Consider the following 26,128-nt stretch of genomic DNA (forward strand, 5'->3'; position numbering starts at 1 on the left):
TTCTAAAAGATGGATATTTTCATCATATAAATTTTTTAAATAAAAAAATCGATCTGTAAGTATTAAATAGATATTGAAAAATAGTGACTACATGAATCAATCAGATAAGATGATGTACTCTACGTCAGATTTTCTGCACCACCCACATTGCACAGAGGATTTCTCATATTAGGTGTCTACTGTTCTCGTTAGCAACAAGTCATGGCCATCAGCCCATCATATATTTATACAGTTTTTGGCTAAAAATAAATGGTCTTGTCGTCCTCGTTGGACCACGTGTAACATCCAATTATATTTCCTTTTCTGATGTTATGAAAATGCTCTTGGTTATATAGATTGGCTGATGAATGTAATTAAACTGGATTGTGAGTCTAAAGATGGAGAATGATATATGATTATTGAATAAATATTGTAAGTTTAAAGATGGAGAATGATATATGATTATCGGATAAATATATATAAATAGTATTTTTTGTATAAATCTCATGATTTATTTGTCTAATACTTGCTGAAATGGAATAATTAACTCTTGCTCAATAATGGAGCCAACTAGGATATCACTAAAAATTATATAATGAAAATATGAATCTTCATCATCAAGTGAAACTGAATAACACATCTTAAATATGTTGACCAATGTGAGGCATTAAAAGTGACATCATTGTGTATTCTAATTCAGATAGATAGTTTTATTGAAAAGTTTTAGATTGATAAAATCTTTGAGATGCTAGTATACAATATGATATTCTTTATTTTTTATATTTTTAAAAATAAAAAATTATTGTTTCGATTAGTATATATAAATATGCTTGGTTTAATTAATTATTTTTAAAAATATAAATCAAATGATGATAGTGAAAGCCATGTTAATAGTGATTGAGGTAATAGAAGTGATTAGTGGTAGGAGCAGCAATAGTAATGATGAAGATGGTGGTAATAGTTGCAGTATTATTAGGAATATATATTATTGATAAATCATATCATGAAACAAAAAATAATTTTATACATAAAGTACCGTATTTGATTGGGATCAATTTGAGTTAATTTGGATTCGGATTGAGAATTTAATATTTTAAACCTAATCTATATATGGAACAGGTTATGTTTATGAATTTGAGCCTAATCTCATTAACTTATATTCAAACTAAACTATATTAGGCTTGAATGGATTAATTTTGAATGAAAAACAAGTCAACCTAATCTACTTGCAACCTTATTAGAAACTCATGTATTTTTGTGACAATGTTTTGCCTTACCATGTTAAATTATATAAATATACTCGTGTTGAAAATGCATGCATATTTATGCTTCCATATTAAGAAATAAAAATAATTTTTGCTTGTAAAAATTGACTATCTAATTCCACGGATGGAAGTCCACTTGAATTACTCTGTCAATGACTCTTTTGCACTAATGAATTCAAATTCTTAAGATGTACCATATTTATTATATTCTCTAAGAATCCGTTTGGTTGAGATATGTCAGATTATGGGATAATCTGATAATTTTTAAAAATTATTTATCTAAAAAAATAATTACATAAGAAAATAATTTTTATCATATTTGATTGGTAAAAAAATTACTTCAAAAAATGATACTGGAAAAAGATTATTATGCTTTGGTTGGAGATAAATCTATACCAGAATATGATCAAATTTACAAATATACCTTTTTAACCTGAAAGATTTTTTTTGAATATTAAGATAACATTATCATTTTTAATTAATTTTTATATAATAATTATAATCACACAGTCTTTTATATAATGCCATATTCATTTTATTTTATTTTTTATAAAAGCTCTTTGTTGAATAAATTTGGAAAGACATCAAACAAATTTAATAATTACATATACAGCTTTATTAGAGATATTTTTGTCAAATATAGATTACCATCACTTGAAATTCATCAAATAATAACTTTTTCATAGTATTTATTTTGCCTTCTCTCTCCGAAAAATAAGCACGGACCCATATTTCTTTTATGATTTATCTCTTCCATTTTTTATATCAAATATGGTAGTCTGACATGGGATTTATTTTCATATATCAGATCATCTCCAACTAAATGGATCCTAACAAGAAATGTGTGTCTTATTTAATTTACTCGTTGAAGATATTTTAAATTGATTTGCCAGAAAAAAAGAGAGATATGCAAAATTGATGCATTTTTTTTGTTAAATCAGCTAAATTAAATAAATCTAGAATAAATCATCTATTAAAATTAGAAAACAAAATGTCGAAAGATTGAGTTAAAAGATCTACCATAGAATTCCATATAATTTCTCCGGTGTAATTAACGTCGTAAGCCACCATCCAATCAACCATGCTATTAGCCTCTCAACCAAACTTATACTTTAAAGCCCAACACAAAAGCTGAAGGTGCGTTTACAAGCAGGGATCATATCAATTTCTCTCTTTTTTGTGTGTTCCCTCTTGCATCCGCCACAACACGTGCATATCACACGTGCCGCCCCCTTAACAGAAGGCATGCTATTGGCACGTGGTACATCTTTGCTGGGCTAAAGGTGGGCCGGACCGGGACTATATACCACAGTCGGCCATCAGCCTAATCCAATGGGCTTCGTCGTCAGAACCCACTGCATAAGGTTGCCCTGTTGCTTCTGCCTGGTCCCTCGCATGTCCGTTGGCTGCGGTCACCACACCTTCGCTTCTTGGACAAACCCTCTACGTCTCCGTCTTCCCTTAGGGATCGCTCTTCGGCATCCTTGCCCCATGTCGTACCGCCCCAACTACCAGGGCGGCCGCAGAGGTGGCGGCGGAAGAGGCCGCGGTGGCAGGGGCGGCGGGGGAAGGGGTGGCGGTGGAGGCCGCGGGGAGCAGCGGTGGTGGGATCCTCAGTGGAGAGCCGAGCGCCTCCGGCAGATGGCCGGCGAGGTGATACCCTTCTCCCCCCTCCAATTTCCCCTCCCCGATCTTATCTTCTATTGCATAACCGTGTACATATATGTTCTTTTAACACGCAACTTTCTTTAAAAAAAGAGTTTTTAATCCGTAGAGTATAACTCATACTTTAGGCCCCTTGTATGCGGTTTTTCAGACTTAATTCAACCACCACTCTCAGTTGGAGTTCTTGGTATTCCATGGGTCGGGTTAATTTCTCGGTCAAGAGTCTTCTTTAGAGATTTGGTGTTCAGAATCATCCCTCTGGTCTTCAAAATTTCTCGTGATTAGAGTCTTTAGGTTCTCTCTGTCAAACTTTCCCTAATCATGGAGGATTCCTCTCTTCCAATTATGACGAAGTTACAAAACGCGGTTGGGTCTTCAAGTTGTCCTTCAACATATGATTTCTTTCTTTCTTCGTAATGGAAGGAAACATTGACGAGATCTTGGTTTTTTTTTTTCCTTCTTTTTTTCCTTTCTTTCTTTCTTTTTCTTTTTTTTTTTTTTTTTGAAAAAGAAGAAACCAAATTTGTATGGAGGTTGATCTAGCCTAGTGACAACTATACAAATCAAACCTTTTAGTAAAGGGGTCATCTTGTTACTCTGAATTTACTGTCAATGGTCCAATTGGCGAATAGATTGTAAAAAAATTATAATCAGTGAACAGATTATGACAGGGCTTTTGCTGTAAGATATAACTATTTCTGCAGATTGATAATGCATGTTAGGTGCTATGCACATATTGCCAGTGCTATGGGAAGCTCATTTACTGATCAAACTTTAGAGAAGCTTAGTATGCTATGCCTTACCTTGAATTTTAACCTTTTGTCTAGAGTATGTTATCATGTCCATTATGAAGTCTGGGCCTTTAAATCCTTACAAAGAAAACAAAAAGGAAATATGAACTTCACTTGCTACTATGTGCCTTTGTTTTCACTTTTCACACTTGATGATCTGACTCTGTAAAAGACAAAATCCTTTCCCAATGCAATTGAGGATTATAATAGTATTCTTGTCAGACTTCTCTTTAAGCTCAGGCTTTAGGCCATGTTCTTCATCATCTTTTGCCACTCGAGGGAGTATCTTACACTCATCCTTTGTAAGCTCTTTATGATACATCGAAGCATCTTTAAGATTCATCAAAGCATCTTTAAGATTCTAAAATGTAACATGAGGTGATAAATGTGATCCATCATAATATCATTAAATGATGTGAATTTTCTTGCATATGGCTTCTCTGGAGGCAAATTCAAATAGCTGGGCAACCTTTAGGTCAGTAATGTTCCCTTTCTTTTCGATGACCTAAAATGTTGCAAAGCTAGGATATTAGATGATCCTGTCTCAGTTTTCTTCTAGAACTTCCTTAATCTCCATATGCCATGGAGTTACCCCCAGCAGTTGAAGATGAAGGCATGGGTGTTCACCTTCTCATTGTATAGAGTCTCACGATAATGTAAACATGCATAAGGATCTATACGACTTTATTTTGATATTAAAAGGACTCAATACAGCCTCATCATTGAGACCGAGGTACACTATTCTTCAACACAAGCTTCTATGCTTGTTGATATAGGAAGCTGAAAGAAGCAACTTTCTCTTATGAACTCATTCTTATCAGTCACATGATGTCACTCCTCGTTGTCCTGAATGGAAGATGCTTATGTAGCCATTTTTCCTTGTTGGGAATAGTCAAAAGTTCCTCCAAACAACAATATTAGGTCCCTGTCTTCTGTAATGAAAACATGGTTTTTTCCCCTCTGTCCTTGCCCTTCCTCTATTATTCATTATTGGATTTCCTACTTCTAAACCAGCTTGACCACACTTGCAGCCCTAAGTTTGACCAGACTGTATTTTGATAGATATCGAGCTTATGATTTTATTGTTAACTTGCTAAATTTGTTATAGCTGTCCCATAACCTTCAAACCTCTTCCTTCCTCCTTGTTCATTCTGTAGGGATTAAACTTTAAATCTTTAATGTTAAAGATTTGCACTGTACTGCTTTTCTAATAAAATGAGTTGATATGTGTTGCTTGCTTATACCTCTTGCAGGCGGAAAAGCTGGATGAGAATGAATGGTGGAACAAAATAAAGCAATTGAAGGAAGGTGGGCAGCAGGAGCTGATAGTTAAGCGGAATTTTGGGCGTGATGGGCAGAATGTTCTTGCAGATATGGCTCGAAGACAAGGCCTCCACTTGTAAGGATTTTTAATTTTGTCTGCTTTGGTTGTTTCACTTAAATAGCATATTATATCCTCTCAAATCAGGCTTGTATAATGTACACTTATCCTATTGTTTCTACTATAGTTTCTTTTCTTATTTTTTAGGGCTCAGAATATGATTTTATAAGATATATAGTTGCTCTCCTATCAAACATGATGTTGTTTAATGTGCTGTGTTATTCAAGGAAAAACCATTCTATGCATCTATGTCAGATTACTGTCAGTGCCTAGAATTTTGTGCCTTCTTGCTTGTTTTTGGAACTTTTCTTGCTTAGGCTGTTATCTGCTTGTTAATAGACTGAAAGCAGCCAAGATTTACATCTGATGATTCTTCCCTTCTTATGGTTTACTTATTTGGGGGAAGAAAGCCATGCATACAACAAAGGAAAGACACTTGTGTTTAGCAAAGTTCCTTTGCCAGATTACCGGGCCGATCTTGATGAACGACATGGATCGACACAGAAAGAGGTATATTATATTTTAATTTATTAGTCTTACATATTATATCTGGCTGCAGAGATAACAGTTTTTTGTTATATATCACATCTGTGCAGATTAAGATGTCTACAGAGACTGAAAGAAGAGTGGAAAACCTCTTAGCTAGATCAAAAGAAACATTGACTATTAATGATTCCACCACTACATCCATTCAGATGGCCAGGCAATCTGTACCTAACGTGGCTGTCTCTAAACCTGAATCAACAGAAGATGATAATGCCTTCAAGGAGAAGTTCAATATTGAACTTAGGGACTTGCAAAACTCTCGGAAGGTATATCTGTAGAAGTCACTAATTTGCATCGCTATCCAAATGCTGCATGGAATGAGATGATCAAGGTTGCTTTGGACTGTGAGGCAAGTCTCAGCTACTTATCATTTAAACTGTCTTTTTCCTTTACAGGCAACTCCCAGTGCAAGAGTGATGCAGTCTTTCAGGGAGAAACTACCAGCATTCAAAGTGAAAGATGAATTTTTAAAAGCTGTAGCAGATAATCAGGTATAATACGCTTTTGTGTTCTGGAAAGAACAGATTAGCCTAAAGCTCCGGATGGTAATTTATGACCTTGCCCGTCCAGCTGACCCGTAACTGACCTGAGATAAGCAGGTTCAGGTTTGGCAGAAAACAAGTTGAGGTCGTAAATAGGTTCTCCTTGACTTAACCTGTTCATTAAATGAGTTGGATTCATGTTTAGAGTCCTAAGCTCTCTAGCCTATGGTAACATGTTTAATAATTGGATTGGGTCGAAAAGTCATGACTTGAGCAGTTTGAGCTATTTAACCTATTTAAACCATTTAAAAGCTATTTAGCATGATCCGACCTCATGCATTATATGTGTCTATTTGGTAGTACATACAATGGTAACTACAAGTTCTAGATTTAATTTAGAATATTTAAATATTTTGTTCATCAGAAGGCCTATCTAAGCACCTCACATACTTAATAGCAACGTTTCTTTTATACTTCATCACCTCTTCTTTCTTTCTTTCTTTCTTTTTTCTTTTTTATTTTTTAAAGAAATGGATGCTAATATCAACCATTAGATAGCTATAGCATCATCATAGATGAGAATTGGTTCTATTCTGGAATGGGAAATATATCCTTCTTTGGCTACCGCATAGCTATTTGCACAAACTATTGATTCCATAAAGAGCATCGGTCTTCACCTTTATTTTAGATACACAAAATTTAAATGCTACCACTAAGGGAGCAGTGTTGCTTGCCCATATAAAACTGTTGTCTAACTGATAGTAGCTTAGTAATCTCTTTCAACTAATTTGGTATGTTACAAAGTTCTTGTTTTTCTTTTTGTATTTTTTTCATGAACAGACTCCCTTACCCAGAAATCTATCATATCAACCATTTAACTTATTCAAGCATATTGAATGTATTTAAGTTGTATTTTTCTTAGAGCAAGTGTCCTTTTCTTAAAGTTGCTTTAGATTTTGTGATTACCGGACATTCCAATTTGTTCTGGGAGTCTAGGTACTTGTTGTATCTGGAGAGACGGGTTGTGGTAAAACTACACAGCTACCTCAATTCATACTGGAGGAGGAAATAGAACGTCTTCAGGGGGCAAAATGCAACATAATATGTACTCAACCACGTAGAATATCCGCTATATCTGTTGCAGCACGAATTGCATCTGAAAGGGGCGAGAATCTTGGAGAAACTGTTGGTTACCAGATCCGATTGGAAGCAAAACGTTCAGCTCAAACACGTCTTCTATTTTGCACAACTGGAGTACTGCTTCGGAGACTGGTATTGAGGATATTTCCCATTTGAATGCCTGTTACCACCATGATGCCATTATCTATTGTTTTTAGTGAATATTTTTAATTTCATTTTTTTAATGAGATCATTACCTGATAAACTTTAGTTTGTTGGGCATTTGGCATTTGAGTTTTTGATACTGCTTCTTTAAGCAACTTAAAACTGCTATACCCAATTCCTTGTGGTTCTATTTCGATCATTCTTATTATTCGCCCATTCCCCTATGACACTGTAATCATTTTTTCCCAAGCTATGAATATTTAAATTTTAAGAAATTAAAACTATATCATCTTATGCTGCTGAACTTGATATTTGCCACAGAAGTTGAAGAAACAGCATGTTTTCAATGTTCTGTCTTCTATGTGTAACACAAGTAAGGGTTTGCTAGTTTTTTTGATTAAATAACTCTCAACACCGTGTCAGCTATTCATTAAGCAAATAAAATTATGCAGTATTGTTGATGAGCATAGCTGTTGCTGTGGTTCATAAGTTGGTTGCTAGCATCATCTTTTCCTCTTCTTTAGTGGTTTGGTTAAATTGGGTTTGTTCTACAACCTCCACATGGAAATAAAACCTTCTATGCTAGCTTTAATATAGCACTACCCCTAGTATATAAGATTGCTTGGATAAATTGCTTGGATGTGGTTATCCACGTCATGATAACAATGGAGGGAGGAAGGCTGAGATACATTGCAATATTTATCTCCACTTTATTTTTTATAAACCTACATATTAGGTCTTCCAGGCCTATATTTGAGTCTAGATGTCCCATTTCTGTTGAATAGTATATTTTACTTGCTTCTACCGAGATTTTCACTACTTTATTTTCTTATATGCATCAACTATCATGATGCTCATTTTTATAAGCAAAATATTTGTTCTCCCCCAAAACCTCCCCAGAATATTCGATTCACTGTTTTTTTCTGAATCGTCAAACATATTATAGCTGGTTCTGTAATCTTGAGTTAACAACCATGTTACGCCCTTTCTGGAGGGTTCTTGGGGAACATAGCAGTTTCCTTTTTATAAATATGTAAATTTAACCCATTGATTTTTTTTGAGTTTTTAGAAACCAGGGATCAGGGACAAGAAGATAGTTGTATACAGGAACATTAAAGGTTGCAAATAAAATGCTCTCTTCCAATTATTGTCTTTATGTCAAGAAACTTGTATGTGGATCCTCTAGTAAGGAAATAACATTTGCATCCTTCCATATTTTTTTGGTGATTTTTTTTTTTTTTGAAATTGATCAAGAGTTATTGGCATGCCTGAAGATTCATTTGAAGCAAAATAATGCAAAATAAAAATAATAGATTTGAAAGAGATGAGTTGAAACCAGCTGTATAACAGATAGCTTTCCTTTGTGCCAACGGTTTGGACTGTTGGACTGTTTTGGATGAAACAAGTATTTTAATCTCTTTCCTAGAGCTGATCAGGACTTTACTGACATGAAACTTATTAGTTTGCTTTTGTTTTATTCATGCTTTGCTTATTATTATGCTACATCTAGGCAGAATTTTTTTCAAATCTTACCTTTTGCTACCTTATGGATGACAGGTTCAGGAGCCAGATTTAGGGGGTGTCAGTCATTTACTGGTGGATGAAATTCATGAAAGGGGTATGAATGAGGATTTTCTTATTATAATTTTGCGTGACCTTCTGCCTAGGCGTCCAGATCTTCGTCTAATATTGATGAGCGCCACAATAAATGCTGAGCTCTTCTCTACATACTTTGGGAATGCACCAATCATCCATATACCAGTATAGTATCATATAACCCACACATAGAACAAAAAGAATTTTCTTGGATCATTGTTTTGACAATTCAGGTACTATTCAATGACCTTATGCTTTTACAGGGGCTGACCTATCCTGTGGCAGAAGTGTTTCTGGAAGATGTTGTGGAGAAAACACGGTACAGGATCAAGTCAGAGTTTGACAATTTTCAGGGGAACTCAAGAAGGAGAAGAAGACAACCATCAACCAAAAATGATCCATTGACTGAGATGTTTGAGGTGAATCCAAATTCATATCTGAATACCATTCTTATATTCTGTGCTGAAATTTTAGTCAATATAAAGCAACTAATTATTTCTGTTCAGACAAAATCTTTTCTTTGACTGCTTATATACTCATATGCAGTATGCCTTATGCTTAACCATAACCATAATTATTATAATCTTCATTTCCAAGATATTCCTGTGAAGGGCCACCACCTGGTATTATTGCAAGCTTTTTCAAATTTATTTTCATAACTTCCACCCGTGCTACCCTAGTCTTACCCTTTTGCCGACACATATTTTAGTACCTCTTCTTAATGGGCAGTTTTCTATGGATTTGACTGCTTTTGATCATATTCTGGTATTTTATTCTTTCTTGGTTGTCTAAGGTTACATTATCATTTTTTCCTTTTTTCACATGTAGGATGTTGATATTGATGCCCAATATAAAAACTACAGCATGTCTACGAGGCAATCTCTTGAAGCCTGGGATGGTACCCAACTAGATCTGGGTCTTGTAAGTAACTTGGAATTTATTAGTACTTCTCTGTAAATTTCTTCCATTAAATATGCTGGCCTGCAGATTTATTTTCTCTGAGATGACTTTATGCTGGTCATATTTTATTTATTGCAATAAGGTACAACTATTCAGTTGATGGAGAAATGCAGATTTCTTTGATTCCTATGACCCTGTGACAATCTTGAAGCTTTAAAGACATGTTTGGTGTTGCTTCTGCTTTTCTTAAAAGTAATTCTTAAAATTCTCATTCATTCAAGTTCTTAAATGAAAAATATATTTTGGTATGGTTTTTAGTCTTGCTATTGGACCCCAGATTGGTAGTTTACAGGGATGGGGGTATGGATTCCGTACACCCGTACTGACACAAGGTACACCGCTAGAGGCAAGGTAGCAACTGTGCCATATATCAGTACAGCATGGTATGGAGCTCCCCAATATACCAACATATCAAATAGGTAAAATTTCCCAATAGCAGGTGGTATGGGTCTGTACAAAAAACCTTGCCTTTTGATATATCTGAAATTACATACTATATAACTACCTTTTATGAAGAAATCTACTATATTTGAAAGACAAGCATCAACCTCAGAAAAGAAGTTAAAATTCTAGCTTGTCCTAAAAGTGTTTGTTTTGCTAATACCTGTTGTAGAAGAATTACTCAAATGATACTACCACACACTTTTTTTATTTCCTTAGTGAAATGCTTTGTCTACTTTAAAAGTTGTAAAAAGGGCTTCTTCCAAGCAACACCAAACATGTCCTAAGCATCCGATAATGAAAATTGTTTTTCCTGAAATTTCATTACCATGGACAACTCAAGATTAAGCTATCATATTGCGAAAGTTTCTTGCAGATGAGATATTATAGCCATGTAATTTCATCTTTAGGGGAAGTTGTCTCTTTCTGTCTTGTTTTTGAATTATCATCAATTTGCAAAACATGCTTCTTGTGGATCATTGTAAATTCATGTGTCATTGATTTCTCATAGTAGCTAGAGGAAGCAATTGTGAAGGAAAACAATAGCCTCCATCATGACAACACATGGAAGCTAACAGTGGCGGATCCATGTTAAGAAATGTGGGGTCAATTGACCCCACATAAAAATTAAAAAATATTAAACATATATACATATACTATTAAGAAAAATTAAAATTGATCCCATTAAATTTATGAATTGGCCCCATAACCCATGTAAAATTTTGAAAGTAAAAGATAAAAAAGGCCACATAATAAATGTAATTATGACCCACAATCTCTCTCTTTAATTACTCAATATACTACTATCACGTATCATTTTCAAAATATGAAAAGTTGTAGAGGACAATTGTAAAAGTAAAGAATTTTAATGTGTTTTTGTTGATGTAGAAACAATACTACACTCTATTTAGTTTTCAGTATTCTTATTATTTGTATTTTATTTTATATTGACCCCACAAAGCAAAATTTCTGGATCCGCCGCTGGAAGCTAATGTCTTTTTCAGGGGAATATGAAGTAGGTCGCATATGAACCTAATTATTAAACATCAGATTAGTAAAATTACAAAGAGACCCAAAGTAGATATCTTGTTTCCCTGGTTTTCTATAAATTTCTACAACTATGGTAAACCAGTGTTAATGAATGAAGATATCATCAGTACACATTATCATGAAATTGTGATTTGGGATGAATGTTTGGCATTACTGGCACCTTCCTTAAGAGTGGTAAATGTATGCCTTGACTGATGTCATCAAAAAAGCAAACACAAAGTTATTTATTTTAAAGATGCAGCTTTCATTTGCACATGATTGGGAAAGGCTGTAAACAGCTGGAGGACCGAGAACATACCCAGTTTGATGGGAGTAAAAACAGCCCTTCGGCATTATTAGCAGTGATGAAGGCTCCTAATAATTACTAGTGGATAAAAAAAGGCTCATTGATTTTAGATGAAGTTACCATGAAGTTTTAATATAATTGCTGTTGCAGTGGTCTAAGCATGCTTTACACTAATCAAAGTTTCATAATTTTTTTCTTACCAAAATGGTAATTTGTCTAGTCTTCTTTTGGTTCTTTCTTCTGCCATATTAGAGCATTTTGCAAATCATAGTTTTAGCTTTATGCTTTTTCATTCTTCCCTGCATGCACCAATCTGTTGTCATTTATGGTAATGTCCCTAGTCTCGTTGGATCACATGAAATAGCACATTGTTTACTAGATATTTATATGCTTCATGGTACCTGATTTTCGTTGCCCAAAAATAGTTTTCTTCTAATGTCATTGGCTATAGGGATGCCATATCTTTTTCCCTAGAAACCCTTTTATACTGCCACTTTCTGCTTCTTAAATGTATATTAATGGCCCAATCTTGGATACCAGCTGATTATACCATATCTTTTAGGTGGAAGCAACAATAGAATATATTTGTCGCCATGAAAAAGATGGAGCAATCCTAGTGTTCCTTACAGGTTGGGATGAGATATCTAAGCTGCTTGACAAAATTAAGGGGAACAATTTCCTTGGGAATTCTAGCAGGTTTCTAGTTCTTCCATTGCATGGTTCCATGCCAACTGTAAATCAGCGTGAAATTTTTGACAGACCACCAAGTAATGTGAGGCAAGTGCTGTTCGTTTTCTATTTCCTAAACATTGTTATGAATGACTTATTATGTGAGAGATTTTGTAATCAGGTATTATTATGAATGTCACTTTTGAGCTTTTGGTTTTATGTACACAATACATCTGATTTGCTTCAATCTTTTATATTTATTGCTTGGATGTTATGTGAAATGTCATATCATTGGTTTTATGTGCATCACGCAATGCTAAGAGTACTAGGAAACTGCTTGCTATGTAGATATGGTAATGAGAAATGAGAACATCTTGTATGAATAAGACGAGTTTAAGGACATCTTACTATCTCTGCAGCTCATGAACTATGAGTTTATAGTAGCATTTGCATATGCAGTTGTAGACATTGGACTTGTTTTTGTTTATATCATTGCTGGATAAATTACCTAGAAAACATGAGCTCATGAAAACAACTATTGGTTATCACTCTATCCCAGACAATGTATTTCTAAGAGCACAATAATTTCTTAAAAACAACCTCAGCATTGGTTTGTCTTGTTAATCTGGAAAGGTGTGGAAGCTTTTCTGTGTCATGGACATTTGTTGTTCATCTTGTGCTTTTGATTTGCATTTTTGCTTTTTGTATTCATGTCGAAAATAGTGGCACATAAAGTTCCTCCTAGCTATCAGTCATATGTTCAAAGCCATATAAACTTATGTTAAGATCCTCACTGAATTATTTAAAGAATTCAATGATTCGTTTGCTATATTATGTTAATAATTGCAGGAAAATTGTTCTAGCAACAAATATAGCAGAAAGTAGCATTACTATAGATGATGTTGTGTATGTTATTGACTGTGGAAAGGCAAAGGAAACAAGTTATGATGCTCTGAATAAGTTGGCATGCCTGTTACCATCATGGATATCGAAGGCTTCAGCACATCAGGTAATTCAGTTTTTTCAATGTCGTAGTTACATCGATCATCAATGAAGAATTATATCTGATATTTCATGCTGGGGCTATTCATACAGAGGCGAGGGCGTGCAGGGCGTGTTCAACCTGGTGTTTGCTATAGGCTGTACCCAAAAGTTATACATGATGCCATGCCACAATATCAATTGCCTGAAATTCTTCGAACTCCACTGCAAGAACTATGCCTTAATATTAAAAGCCTACAGCTTGGAGCAGTTGCCACATTCTTAGCCAAGGCACTTCAACCACCTGATCCACTCTCCGTTAAAAATGCACTTGAACTTCTCAAAACAATAGGGGCACTGGATGAAATGGAGGAACTCACTCCTCTTGGTCTGTATATGTAAAATATTAATTCTGATTTTCTTATGAATCATTGCTTTTATTATTATTTTGTCAATGTTGTTACTGATTTTTTCGAACTAATACAGGATGTCATCTTTGTACCCTGCCATTGGATCCAAATATTGGAAAAATGCTGCTCATTGGATCTGTATTCCAGTGTCTAGATCCAGCATTGACAATTGCTGCTGCTCTGGCTCATCGAGACCCATTTGTCCTGCCAATAAACAGGAAAGAGGAAGCAGATGCTGCAAAGAGATCCTTTGCTGGTGATTCTTGCAGGTCATTTTATCCACTTCACTCAGCCATACTTCATACACTTTTTTGTGGGATTTGCTGAGATACATTTGCTTAATCTTATGATATTGTTAACTTCTGGCCATTGACCTTTAGAATTCAATGATAATGGAGTCCTGAAACTTGGCAGCATGATTTCGGCTATCATGGAATGTTCCAAAATATGTGTTCTGTTGCCATGGTTTAGAGAAAATTTAAAATCACAATTTTTTTGTTAGAGACACTAACCTTCTGAAAGGTGATCATCAAAAAGTTTGGAAAGCTGTTCTCATATGACAGTTGGGTGTTAAGCACAGGAATGTGATTTGGTTGTCACTTGGTTGCAGAAAGCTGCTGAAGTTTTATTGCTCCTAGCTCGAATATACCTCAATTAACTGTTAGATACAATTTAACAAAGCCTGCCTTATGGATAATGGAGTATTTTTTTTAAATTCTCTGTAGGATCGTTAGAGAATATCTTTTCAGCTTATTAGTATATCCTTTCAATCATAATCCTTCACATTGATCAAATGTATTTGCTGATGGCTAAAGCCTGTCCAAATGTCTGATGGGCTCCGAACCTTTTGCAGTGACCATATAGCTCTTTTAAAAGCTTTTGAAGCATGGAAGGATGCAAAACGTAGTGGAAAGGAACGTGCTTTCTGTTGGGAGAATTTCCTATCCCCCATGACATTGCAGATGATGGAAGACATGCGAAATCAGTTTCTTGATTTATTATCTGACATAGGTTTTGTAAACAAGGCTAGAGGAGTCAAGGTATGCATTTCTAACTCTTAATTCTTGAGTATCGACATTGTTTCTGATATCTGCCTTTTAAGTTAAATGATAACTTCGCTTGCATCATGGTACCACATTTAGTTGGCTATGCCTAAAATTTGGAAGCACCTGACGTTGGCTGCATCAGATTCTTAGCTTCTTTTTTTGAAAGACTTTATGTAAAGTTGGGCTATCATTGTGATTAATGATGATAATCACCTGCCAAATTTATCTGATTTAATATTTTAACTGATCTTAAAGGGTTTAAAACTTGAGGTATGGATCCATGCCAGTCCCTAGCCAGAACGGTACCTATGGTGGTAAGGGGGCAGAACAAACCAGTTCAAATTAACATGAAAAAAGGGTGCAGTGTAGGTGCAGGGTCAGTTCAATTCCTGGTACAATAGATGAGTGGTACGGGGCTGGTGTGGACAGTACCTTAGTCCTTGTCCAGAACATTGGTTTCATATGATTGTAGACCTTTTTCTTTAGCATATACTCAAATATGTCAACACATACGAAATCGAGCTTCATTCTGAAAATCAAAGGGATCAATGTACTAGCTCTGGATCCATTGGTAAAGTCACTGGGTGTTGCATACCAGTGACCTAATTTTGAGTCTCGCGACATCACTCAGCCTCAAACTAAAACTCTAAAGAAAGTAATATTTTCTTCTGCTGTATCTTCACTTTTTCCTTCAAATTTATTTCCTTTGTTCTATGAGCTTTAAATTTAGTTTCAGATTGTTATGTTAATTTGGGTTTGTGAAGAGGGAAAAATATCGGTCATCTGTCTGCATTCATTCAAGCATGCCTTCTGAATAAGTTCTATATATTTAAAAGTCTTCCATGTTTCTGTAATTTCGTTTTATGATTAATGATAATGATACGATGAAACCTTATCAGTTGCATTGTCTGTTTATGAACTTGATTTTTTTTTTTTTCCACAATGTATTAGTTAGGTAATGTGCATGCTTTCCCCATTTTATCTTAGAAAATCATATTTATGGTTGCTTCCTCTTAAGCAATATGCTGGCTCTGCTGCTAGGCTCACGCATGCTTGAAGTAGGTTGACTGCAGGCTGGGGTCTACTAGTTTCCATGCTATTTATAATTTTAAACATTTATTTCAGCAACGTCTAATTTTCATGTGTCATCTTTTTCATGCTAGGCGTATAGCCAATATGGAGATGATCTGGAAATGGTATGTGCTATCCTTTGTGCTGGGCTTTATCCCAATGTCATCCAGTGCAAAAGGAGAGGGAAGAGGACAGCATTCTACAATAAAGAAGTTGGAAAAGTCGATATGCATCCATCTTCTGTGAATGCAGGGGTCCATTTATTCCCTCTGCCTTACATGGTCTATAGTGAAAAGGTGAAGACTACAGGCATTTACATTAGGGACTCCACAAATATATCGGATTATGCTTTGCTCCTCTTTGGAGGAAGCTTCATGCCGAGCAAGACTGGAGAGGGCATCGATATGCTAGGAGGCTATCTTCATTTCTCTGCACCAAAAAGTGTAATCCAACTAATTCAGGTAACAAAGTGCTACTGTTGCAGGAATCCTATGCAAGGGAAATGAATGCCTGCATGTGCTGCTTAAATTAGATGATAATTATTATGGTCTTATACATTTTTCTTTTGGTGGCAATAATAAATTTCACCGTTTGTTAAAGGGAAAAAAAGAGGTCAAAACATACTTCATGCATGATAACGTCTTAACTAAGATGTGGATGTTTAAGTCGCATTCTGATTGTAAAGAGCTGATGAAGTCAATAGCCTACCATGCCAACGCCATCATGTAACCACTAAAAAGAAATTGTTGTTGCTCGTTGGCTGTTCAGAAGATGAAAAGGTGAGAAACAAATGATGGAAGAAAACAAAAGGGATCAAGGGGAAAGTGCGACAAACCTTTTAACTTGTTCTGCATATCAGAATATGATGCATATGCACATAGTCTTAGAATCTCGTTTGCTTTCTTCTTTTGTATCATTAAAGATGTGTTCGACTTGATTCTGACAGAGGTTAAGAGGAGAACTCGACAAACTTCTGCAGAGGAAAATTGAGGAGCCAGGGCTCGATATCCCTGCAGAGGGAAAGGCAGTTGTTGCTGCAGCAGTTGAGTTATTGCACAACCAGAATGTTTACCACTAAAAGGATTTCGACAGATCATTGGCATCTTTGGAAGGCCTCTGGGCTATCCTCAATTTTTCTTCCATGACTACAAGAGCCGCACCGGCTATTCCATTTCTTGAATAATTATTGTGTATTTTCTGTCAAAAAATGTGCACGAGGAGCACTTTACATCGGGCCAGTGTATTTTACAGTTAATATTAGTGCTGTTTAAGGTATATGTTGCTTTTGAGGAAGAACATTATCAGTTGAAACAACCATGCTTTGTTATACGAGGAGTAAGGAAGTCCCCACGCGAGGAAGAACATGGGCAACGATTTCTTTCTGAGTTGTATTTTTCTTATTTTTTATCCTCATGATGGGATCTTTTTAACTATATACGATGCATGCTGGACTTGCTGAAAAAGCTAGCGTCTCCATTTCTATTTATTCCATTTTTGCAGGCCATGGGAGGGGTCGAAGTTCTATGCAAATGATACCTTTGTCACCCTGGATTGGTCGCTAGTCGAATGAAGCTAATTATGCAGCAAGACTGGTGGTGACACGGGTTTTGAAAAGAACAACCGCCCGTCCTCTCAGGACATCCCAACATCCTTCGTCAGTCCCAACTTCTGACAACCGCCGCCTCCTTTTCCCTCGTCTCTCCCTCCATATCATCGAATCCACCTCTTATCGACGGCTTCAAGGTCGTTGTCGTTCACAACCCTAACCCCTTGACATCCAGGTCCACCAAGAGGGATCGAGCGAGCCCGGCCTCTCTCTCCATTCCCATGATTTGCCCGACTTTGAGCAATCGAGGACCAAGAAGGACGACGGCAAGGAGGGGGTCTCGGGCCACACCAACACCCTTCGCCACGGTGCCCCGTCGATCAGCTTCGACGTCTCCTACCATGTTCCTGACTTTGTCTCCATCATCCTCAAGGGAGTGGTTTCTGGGTTTCGAAGTTTTCTTGTTAGTGGTTCTGTGAGAGATGGCATTTTGGGGGTAATGGGGAGAGTGTTTTGGTGGTGCTTTCGATTGTGGAAGCGTGAAGCTCTGATCTTGGTAGTAGGTTTCTTGATTCTGGAGTCGTTCAGGTATGGTGCGGTTGAAGCGGTAGATGGGGTAGGGCGAGTGGAGGGTTTGGAGGAGGCGCCGCCTCATCTGGCATCTTGGGTCGGGCGCCGGCGACAACCGCCGGCTAGGGAGGCAAGCCGATGATCGAGGAAGAGAGGTATTTTGAAAAACATTAGATATACAGCGGCACTAGATTGATTCAATGAAATAACTTGTGGGGGCTCATTGATACTCGAAAGAGTCCGTATGTTTCCCTTCTTGTTGTGGATATTCACATAGGACTGACGCCAGCCAGGCTCATTTTTTTTTTTTTTTTCCTTTTTATTTGGGCGTACGGCGTTGCGAGGACCATGTCTCCCCGTGAGCCATGGGCTCCACATATTTGGGGTGGTCGAAAATTGAAGGTGGAAGTCGAACTTTTTCGGCAATTCCCAAGCGCAAATGTTACCTCCAAATGAAAGTGGACTTCCCGCGCTCAAAGTGATTCCAACGGTTCACTCACGCTGGGCGCCCGCGCAGCTTTTCGTCCGGGAGGAGACGTTGAATGATCCCCACCGTCCGCGTCTCCGAAAACATGCCCATCGCCCGCGCTTTCGAGTTTTCGATGCCATGAGTACGACATCCTTTCCTTTAAAAACCCAAAACCTCACTCCGCGAGCGAGAGAGCGAGAGAGAGAGAGAATGGCGGAGCTAGAGGGGTTCAGGAGATTGCTCAACCCTTTGGTACTTAATCTGCAGAAGATGGAGTTGGAGCTCACGTGTCCTATCTGGTATCTCTGATTACTTCCTCCGATTTCATCTCGGTGATCAAAGTCCGGTGTTGATTTTTGGATTTTCTAGCTACTATTCGTCGGTTTCTTTATATTTTGTGTGATGAGATAACGATTTTTGGCTGGAATTTATAAAAATTAAATCTTTGACTCGTTTCTTGTGCCAGTGGAAACGAATTCCTAATTTTTTTTTTCTTTTGATATATTCTGCTAATTTAAGACGGTTCCTGTTTGCAGCTATGTTAGACAGCCTCCCTTATTATTATTATTATTATTTTTAAATAATTATTCTGTTTTTTTAAGTTGGTTCAATCCTTGCTAACCCCATAAAAGAGAGGAGACAAGACGACCAGTTTGTTTTTCGCGTACCTCTTTTGTCCCTTAAGTATATGTATACACTTTCTTGTTTAGCATGATATTATCATTTGAAATTAATAAAGAAAAATGAGAATTTTTTGATGTCTTTATGATATTCATTCACATCTTGAGTTCAAGTGCATCAGGAGCAGTTTATTTGTCTGAAGTTTAAACTGTATGGATGGACTAAGAGAGGATTATATGGGTTCAAAATAGAAAAAGACAGGATTGCAACTTGCAAGGAAGGTCAAATTAAATTATGGTCCTATATTTTTCTTCAAAAAATGGTGGGATCTCTTATGAATGTGCAGACATTGCACAGACAAAGAAGGAGAACTGACCTTTGGATGATTAGGAGAGTATTTCTAGTTAGTGTGTGTTCAAGATTCCTGCTTGGTTGAGTTTAAAAAAAAAGCTGAATATGAATTAAAAATAAAAACTGAATGAAAGAGAAGAAGTCTCTAGAGAAAACATCTACTTGTGATGATTCTTTCCAAGTTTGATTATCAACAAGCCAACAAATAATAAAATTTAGAGGATATTGTTTTCCTCTATGAGTATAGAATTTCAGTGGAAAATCAAGTTTTTTTAGATTAATCAGGGTAAACTTGATATGTAAGGACCCCGGCATTTGATTGAGATAATATTCATGGAGTAATGAAGGCAACAAGTAATGTTATTTTCTTAGTTTTATAGATTCTTGCACACAGCATGCTCAGCTTGCATCAGTGTTTTCCTCCTATAATTATTTTTTTATGGAGGTCTAATCTCAAGTAGTGATGCCTTAATCATAGAATAACTATCATTTTTTTAAGTGTTGATCTATATACTTTCTTGTGGCAGTTTAAAGTTGCTTAACATGCCAAGGTTGTTGCCATGTAATCACATATCTTGCAGGTTTGTTTTATTATTATTATTATTATTATTATTACTACGGTATTCCACATAGTTATTTATTTTCTTGTGTATATGCAGTTCTTGTGTCACTATTTCAACTATGCATGGACATGACTGTCCTATTTGTAAAGTACCTTTTCATCATCAAGGTATTTTCTGGATTGGATAAAGTTTTTGTCCAGTTGGATCTCATTGCTTTGTTTAGCTCTTACATTTCCTTTTTGTTCGGTTTTTTTTTTTTTCCAGATTTGAGGCCTTCTATTCATGTTGAAATAATGGTGAACATATATAAAAGCATGAATTCAGCTGTTGGTGCTATCCTCACACAACGAGGGGAACAAGTTGCTATCTCTGGTATTTCAAATATTTCTCATTTGTGCAACATTCTAACTATATGATCCAAAACTTTTTTTCATAAATATATTTTAATAGCTGTATAACTTCTAATATAATAAACAGACACAAAGATGCCTTCAGGTGGAAGTCCAGATTTTGGTGACAGAAATGATGAGGAGAAATCTGAAGAGGAACCAATACATAACAGGGACGGAGAGGGTTCAAAATATATGCAATCACATGCACCAATTTTTGGGAACTTTAGAACTGGGAATCCAAGATGTGTAGGGGAGAAAAATGAGCCTGCAATGAATATAAGCAAGAAAGATGTACAAAGCAATGGAGTGGAAGCATTTCTTCAAGAAAAGAAACTATACAGTCCACAATCTTCTGGTGACCAGAAAGAGTCAGATTATGACAGCAATGACATGGGAAATGAACCTGTAAGTCAGCACACAATTAACCTATTTTCAAGAAATGTTCAAAAACAATTTCTACTCACTAAAGCTCATCTTCATCTTGAATACACAAGTATTAATCATTTTGTCAACAAAAAGGGGCTTATTGCATGGTATAATATATTATTCATATTAACTTTCTAGGTTATCCTTCTGCTCCTTTCTTTACCTTTTTTCCTCAAGGAAAAGATGTTTCTATCCATCTGTCTTTTTCCTGAGTTCTTTGTTTTTTAAATTATTTATCTATTTTAAGTTAAGCTTGATGCTTATTGCTTATTGGTAGAAGCTGGTGCATAAACAAAAAACTAAACATGGTGCTTTGCAAACAAGAAAATCATAACCATGTGGTAGCAATAAAATGAAAGATTGCTTATACTCAGGATCATGTATATAAAATTATGTATTGTTCAAAAGATATATCCATTGAAACATTACCAAGATAAGATTTTCTTTATATTCGAATCAAAGAATCAAGCTGGGTCTCCCTAACTCCTTTGTCAAACAAAAAAAGGGGGTTTGCTTTAAAGTTGGGAAAATGAGACCTGCAAGGTACTTGACTAGATGATGACAATCTTGATGTGCTTAGCAGTTATAAGCTGCCACAATGAATTGATACTAATCAAAAAGCCTAAAAATTATAACCCATGATTTAAAAGAAAATGTAACTCATAATGCATTACTTGCAGTGCAGGTATACAGTTTCAACAACAAATTCTTGTGTAGTGCAGGTATACACTTTTTGACTGTTCATGTCAATAACAAATTCTTGTGGCTGCTTTAAGTTAGTATGCTAATATTCTTGCTGTTGCCATATAACCTTGCAACTTGCGGTTTTGTTTTGTTTCCTCAACTTATAATATCTATTTAGTGGTAATTTATTTATTTTTTAATGATATAGTGGTAATTTGTTTCATAACAACATCTAAATTTTTCTTGAGCATGTATTCCATGAGCCTGTGGATTATATTGGTTATTCTTGGATATTATTGTCCTGTTCATAAAGACATATGCAGGTATTTATAGATGTTTCTAATAGCAATTGTTGTCAGTTAGTAATAAATGTCAAAAAATGGCTCTCCTACTTGTGTTGATATAATTTATGCTATTTGACATGTTTAGCCTCTCTCACTCTCAGGCACGCACACTTGCACACATACACACAAGTCTGAACCCCTTCTTTTTTTGATTCAGAGAAATGGTAATGATTCATGCAAGAGAGGTTCAAAAGTTGGAACTAGTCAAACAGGAGAAGACTATATTAGAGACTCAAAAAGGCAGAAATTGGGTAATGCAGTTGATGTTGGAGATATTACTGGTGATGTCCATGCTAAGGAATTTTCAATATTTAATTCTGAATCTGTACATGAACATCAAAGATGCCCAAATATTAAGTCATTGCATACAACTGTTCATGAAGACATGAATGAGCTTTTTATTTGTGCATTTTGCCATTCTACTAGAACCACTGAGGTGAGATATGTCAGCTTTTCCTTTCTCCTTCATTCATTAGAAAAGCCAGTGTTGGTTATCGACAATAATTTGTTGGCTTAACAATTGTGCTAAATTTACATCTATTACAAGTCCAGTTGCTTACATTCATGATTTGTTGGGTTTAAACAAAATTCTTAGATCATAGTGTCATTTCAGGCTTCTGGACCAATGTTACATTATATTGATGGAAAACCAGTGCCGGATGATCAAGCATTGCAGCTCAATGTCTTACACGTCCATCAGAAATGCATTGAATGGTATTTGTTACTTTTTAGAAATTATTATCTAATTTCGTGAATTTTATTTATTGTATTTTAGCAGTTATTATCTGGTGAACATTTGGTTAATCGTTCATGAGTTATTTTCTTGTGAAAGACATACTTTATGCAACCTAGCAGTTTACTATGAATTGAGATCTAGCTGAACAATTGCTCGTGCAATTTTTGTTTATATAACACCCTCTTATGTTTGCTTAAGCGAGTATAAGATTGTTATCTTTCATGCTGTTTTGTCTATATGTATTTTGGGTTGTGTTTATCTTCTAAGAAATTAAGGCTAGTAATTTGTTGACAGGTGGTTGTTTTGCTAATGATAGATTTTTTTAATGTTGGAATAACAAGTCCTAGACATAGGTGTATTTTGATGTATCTTCAAGATTTTCCCTTTTTTTTTTGGTTACAGAAGATTTTCTGTTTAATGTCCATTGTCTATGCTAAATTGCTGACACAGGGCACCACAGGTATTCTTTGTTGGTGAGACTGCTGTGAATTTAGATGCTGAACTTGCACGTGCATCAAAAATCAAATGTAGCAGCTGTGGACTCAAGGGAGCAGCTCTTGGTTGCTATGTCAAGAGCTGCCGAAGAAGCTTTCATGTCCCATGTGCTGCTGATATCCAAGATTGTAGATGGGATGCTGTAAGCTTTTGCTTTCATCTTCTTCTAGCCTTGTTGCAGTAGAAGTTACCAACTTCTTTCCTACTGTACCTTTGGTATTTATACTGTCAGTGTTTGAAAAATTGAAAAAGTGATGTTTTTTCTTCTATCAGGAAAATTTTCTTTTGCTGTGTCCTGTTCATTTTTCACACAAGCTGCCATGTGAGAGATCAAAGGCTCGAAAGAAGACCAAGGCTAATCGTTCCTTGTATGACGTCTCTTCATATGTTGCAATGGATTATCTTTGTTTTGACCTCAATTGACATTGGTCTTTCTATTTGTTTGACTTTGAGCGTTACTTCTTTATGCTAGGTGCTATTCCAGTTCACCAGGTGATTTAACTTCACCTACAAAGCAACAGAGTGATAAACTTTGGACAGCTTCACCCAGTGTGACTCAGGAATGGTTGCTATGTGGATCTTCACTTTCTAACATGGAGAAGGTAGTCATTCTAGATATTTTTTTGTCCGTGTCATCTTGCACAGGGATCATGCTAACCTTCTCTGGGTAGTGTGAATTTTATCAACTAGCAATTCTTTCCTTTGGTTCTTGTCCCTTCGCTGATTTTTTATACTGTTTTGCTTGACTCAATTGTTCTCAAAACTTGAATTTGTGCAGGATGCTCTAAATGACTTTGTGAGCCTAACCGGTGCCTCTGTAACCAATACGTGGAAGGCAAATGTAACACATGTGATTGCTGCCACTGATGAGCATGGTGCTTGCAGCAGAACACTGAAGGTGCTCATGGCTATATTGCGTGGAAAATGGGTTCTAAATGTAGAATGTAAGCCTTCACTTTGATAAAACTAATCTCTTTTTTTTTTTTGGGAAAAAGTAGCAACTTTTTTTTTAGAGAGAGAGAGAGAGAGCTAGACCCAGAAGAAACCATTTTTTTTTGTTCCTACTTAATTAAAAAAAAATGAAAAGTGAAGGGGATGCCAAATGCAAAACTAAACGCTGAAGCCTAACCAGACCTGTAAAGTGACTGTCATGCTCTGTTTTATATTTCAACACATGTTCCCATTTGCTTAGCCATAGGTGCTAATCTTGCGCATTATTTGGATCATAGTTGTTAAGGAATCATGCAACCATCTCTAGTGAAAATAACTAAACTGAATTAAGTTTGTTTTTTCTGGAAAATTGGAAAAGTCTGGAAGAACAGTTGGAGAAAATGAAGATGGTTCAACTTGAGAACATGACTAAATATAGGAGCAAGGGGAACACTGATAACCAGTTTTTCATTTATTTCTCAAAGGTTTCTCAACTTTCTTGTGGTTCCTAGCTGTTTCAATTTATTATTTCAAATTCAGTTCAACATATCATGATAATTTTAATCACTCCTATCCAGCTCAGAATGCACTTGATAATCTCCATACTGTTCCCCAAATAGCAAATACTATCTTGGCACTAGCATGTTTCTTTGGCGGGCAGGATTTATTTAGAAAGTACTGAGAAAACATTTACTATACAAAATTATGGTCCAAGACAAGTTCAAATATTCACTAAGAAATACTCGTATGCAAACCAGCAAACCAACAAACCACGTGCATCCAAGCATCAACTTCTGTGAACTTCTTGGCCCCTTCCAGTATACCTTACATGTTGATATCTGACTTTATGTGCAGTCAAACATGTTTATGCTTGAAAGTCATGTTGGTAGGAATGTGTTGGTATTATTGATCTTATGACTGTGCTCTAACATTGAGGAGAATTCAAAAGTGCTGGCTTACCAAGTTGGTGAAGTCCTCTGTGGTTGTACGAAAGAACCAAGGATCTAATCTTGCCTTTACCATGATTTGGGGGGTGGGGGTGGGGGGGTGTTAGCAGTATCGACCATTTCTATCATTAAAAAATGTGTCCAAAGTTTTGTGAATTAGATATGTTTTGTTTTCCCCCCTCTTTCCTAGTTCATTGCTATATATGACGCTCCTACCGTCACTGACAGGGCTAAGAGCATGCATAAAGGCTGGGCACCCGGTTCCAGAGGAGCCTCATGAAATCAGCCATGACATTCATGGGGCGTTTGATGGACCCAGAAATGGAAGAATAAGAGCCATGCAAAAGGTTCCTCTCTTTCTGCAACTAGCAAGAAGAGCATCTATAGAAGTTTGATCTGTATTGATTTTTTAACTTGTCACTTGCTTGTTTTTGCTTCTGTACATGGATTACTGACTGGTGTTAATTTTTGGGGCTGTTCTCTTGAAGGCACCAAAACTGTTTACAGGATTAACCTTTTATTTTAGTGGTCATTTTATGCCTTACTACAAGGACCATCTTGAAGATTTGATTGTTGCTGCTGCTGGAACTGTATTGGAGAAGAGTGAAATCACTCCTACAACTTTTATTGTTTATAGTACAGAACCTCCACAAGGAAGCAATTCAGATGGTCAGCATGAGGTTATAAAGAAGAGAAAAGAGGAGGCTGAAGATTTAGCAGCTAGAATTGGCTCTCGGGCCATTCCTCACACATGGCTTCTGGATTCTATTGCTTCCTGCAATATACAACTAAACTTGTAGACGATTTGTCCAACTAGTTAAAAACTATTGTTGATGTTTCACGTCCAAAAAATGTTCATGTTATCTGTACTACTTGCTCGATGAATTATGTCCTAGTTCATATCTATTCATGTCGGTCTTTTCAATTTGAATTTTAGCATGTGAAGTTTTGAGCTGTGAATGTTGATACCAGGATCTGTTTTTTTACCTGTTATACGTATGAATCTAATATTGTAGTGGGTTTGTTCTGTTCCATCAATTTGTTTCACCGAATCAACAAAAGCTGATTTCAAATAGAAACACCAAAATGCATTGCTCCCAGAGTTGGCTCTAAACTGCCCACCTGATGTCACCTTTGCTGCCATATTGAAA

The 26,128-nt window shown here is 36.1% G+C and overlaps 2 protein-coding genes across 4 annotated transcripts; both read left to right on the top strand.

The window, feature by feature from the left end:
* Positions 1-2,561: 2,561 nt before the first annotated feature.
* On the top strand, positions 2,562-17,336 carry LOC105044205 (DExH-box ATP-dependent RNA helicase DExH1). Of its 2 annotated transcripts, XM_010922024.4 has the most exons (16): positions 2,562-2,897; positions 4,954-5,099; positions 5,492-5,591; positions 5,678-5,893; positions 6,023-6,118; positions 7,106-7,381; positions 8,951-9,154; positions 9,253-9,408; positions 9,818-9,910; positions 12,289-12,503; positions 13,245-13,404; positions 13,491-13,764; positions 13,863-14,055; positions 14,640-14,826; positions 15,996-16,364; positions 16,850-17,336. In XM_010922024.4, the coding sequence occupies exons 1-16, from the start codon at positions 2,577-2,579 to the stop codon at positions 16,979-16,981; spliced, it is 3,138 nt and encodes a 1,045-aa protein (XP_010920326.2). In that variant the 5' UTR covers positions 2,562-2,576; the 3' UTR covers positions 16,982-17,336. The 2 variants fall into 2 exon arrangements, with proteins under 2 accessions (XP_010920326.2, XP_019705493.1); XM_019849934.3 differs by lacking the exon at positions 2,562-2,897 and having other exon boundaries at positions 5,488-5,591.
* A 191-nt stretch (positions 17,337-17,527) lies between these two features.
* Positions 17,528-26,009, top strand: LOC105044204 (BRCA1-associated RING domain protein 1). Of its 2 annotated transcripts, none has more exons than XM_010922023.4 (13): positions 17,528-18,787; positions 19,988-20,041; positions 20,120-20,190; positions 20,288-20,395; positions 20,501-20,820; positions 22,027-22,305; positions 22,483-22,583; positions 23,056-23,242; positions 23,374-23,468; positions 23,573-23,702; positions 23,879-24,044; positions 25,206-25,324; positions 25,466-26,009. In XM_010922023.4, exons 1-13 carry the CDS (start codon positions 18,459-18,461, stop codon positions 25,775-25,777), a joined length of 2,271 nt encoding a protein of 756 aa, XP_010920325.2. In that variant the 5' UTR covers positions 17,528-18,458; the 3' UTR covers positions 25,778-26,009. The 2 variants fall into 2 exon arrangements, with proteins under 2 accessions (XP_010920325.2, XP_073111455.1); XM_073255354.1 differs by having other exon boundaries at positions 17,528-18,174.
* The last annotated feature ends 119 nt before the right edge of the window (positions 26,010-26,128 follow it).

This window comes from Elaeis guineensis, chromosome 4, assembly GCF_000442705.2.
Source record: "Elaeis guineensis isolate ETL-2024a chromosome 4, EG11, whole genome shotgun sequence".
Lineage (NCBI taxonomy): Eukaryota > Viridiplantae > Streptophyta > Magnoliopsida > Arecales > Arecaceae > Elaeis > Elaeis guineensis.

Coding starts and splice junctions, on each gene's coding strand:
- LOC105044205 (XM_010922024.4), top strand. CDS start 2,577: ATGGGCTTCGTCGTCAGAACCCACTGCATAAGGTTGCCCTGTTGCTTC. Junction 2,898..4,953: donor TCCGGCAGATGGCCGGCGAG/GTGATACCCTTC, acceptor TACCTCTTGCAG/GCGGAAAAGCTGGATGAGAA. Junction 14,827..15,995: donor ACAAGGCTAGAGGAGTCAAG/GTATGCATTTCT, acceptor TTTTCATGCTAG/GCGTATAGCCAATATGGAGA.
- LOC105044204 (XM_010922023.4), top strand. CDS start 18,459: ATGTTACCTCCAAATGAAAGTGGACTTCCCGCGCTCAAAGTGATTCCA. Junction 23,243..23,373: donor AAGATTGTAGATGGGATGCT/GTAAGCTTTTGC, acceptor TTCTTCTATCAG/GAAAATTTTCTTTTGCTGTG. Junction 25,325..25,465: donor GAATAAGAGCCATGCAAAAG/GTTCCTCTCTTT, acceptor GTTCTCTTGAAG/GCACCAAAACTGTTTACAGG.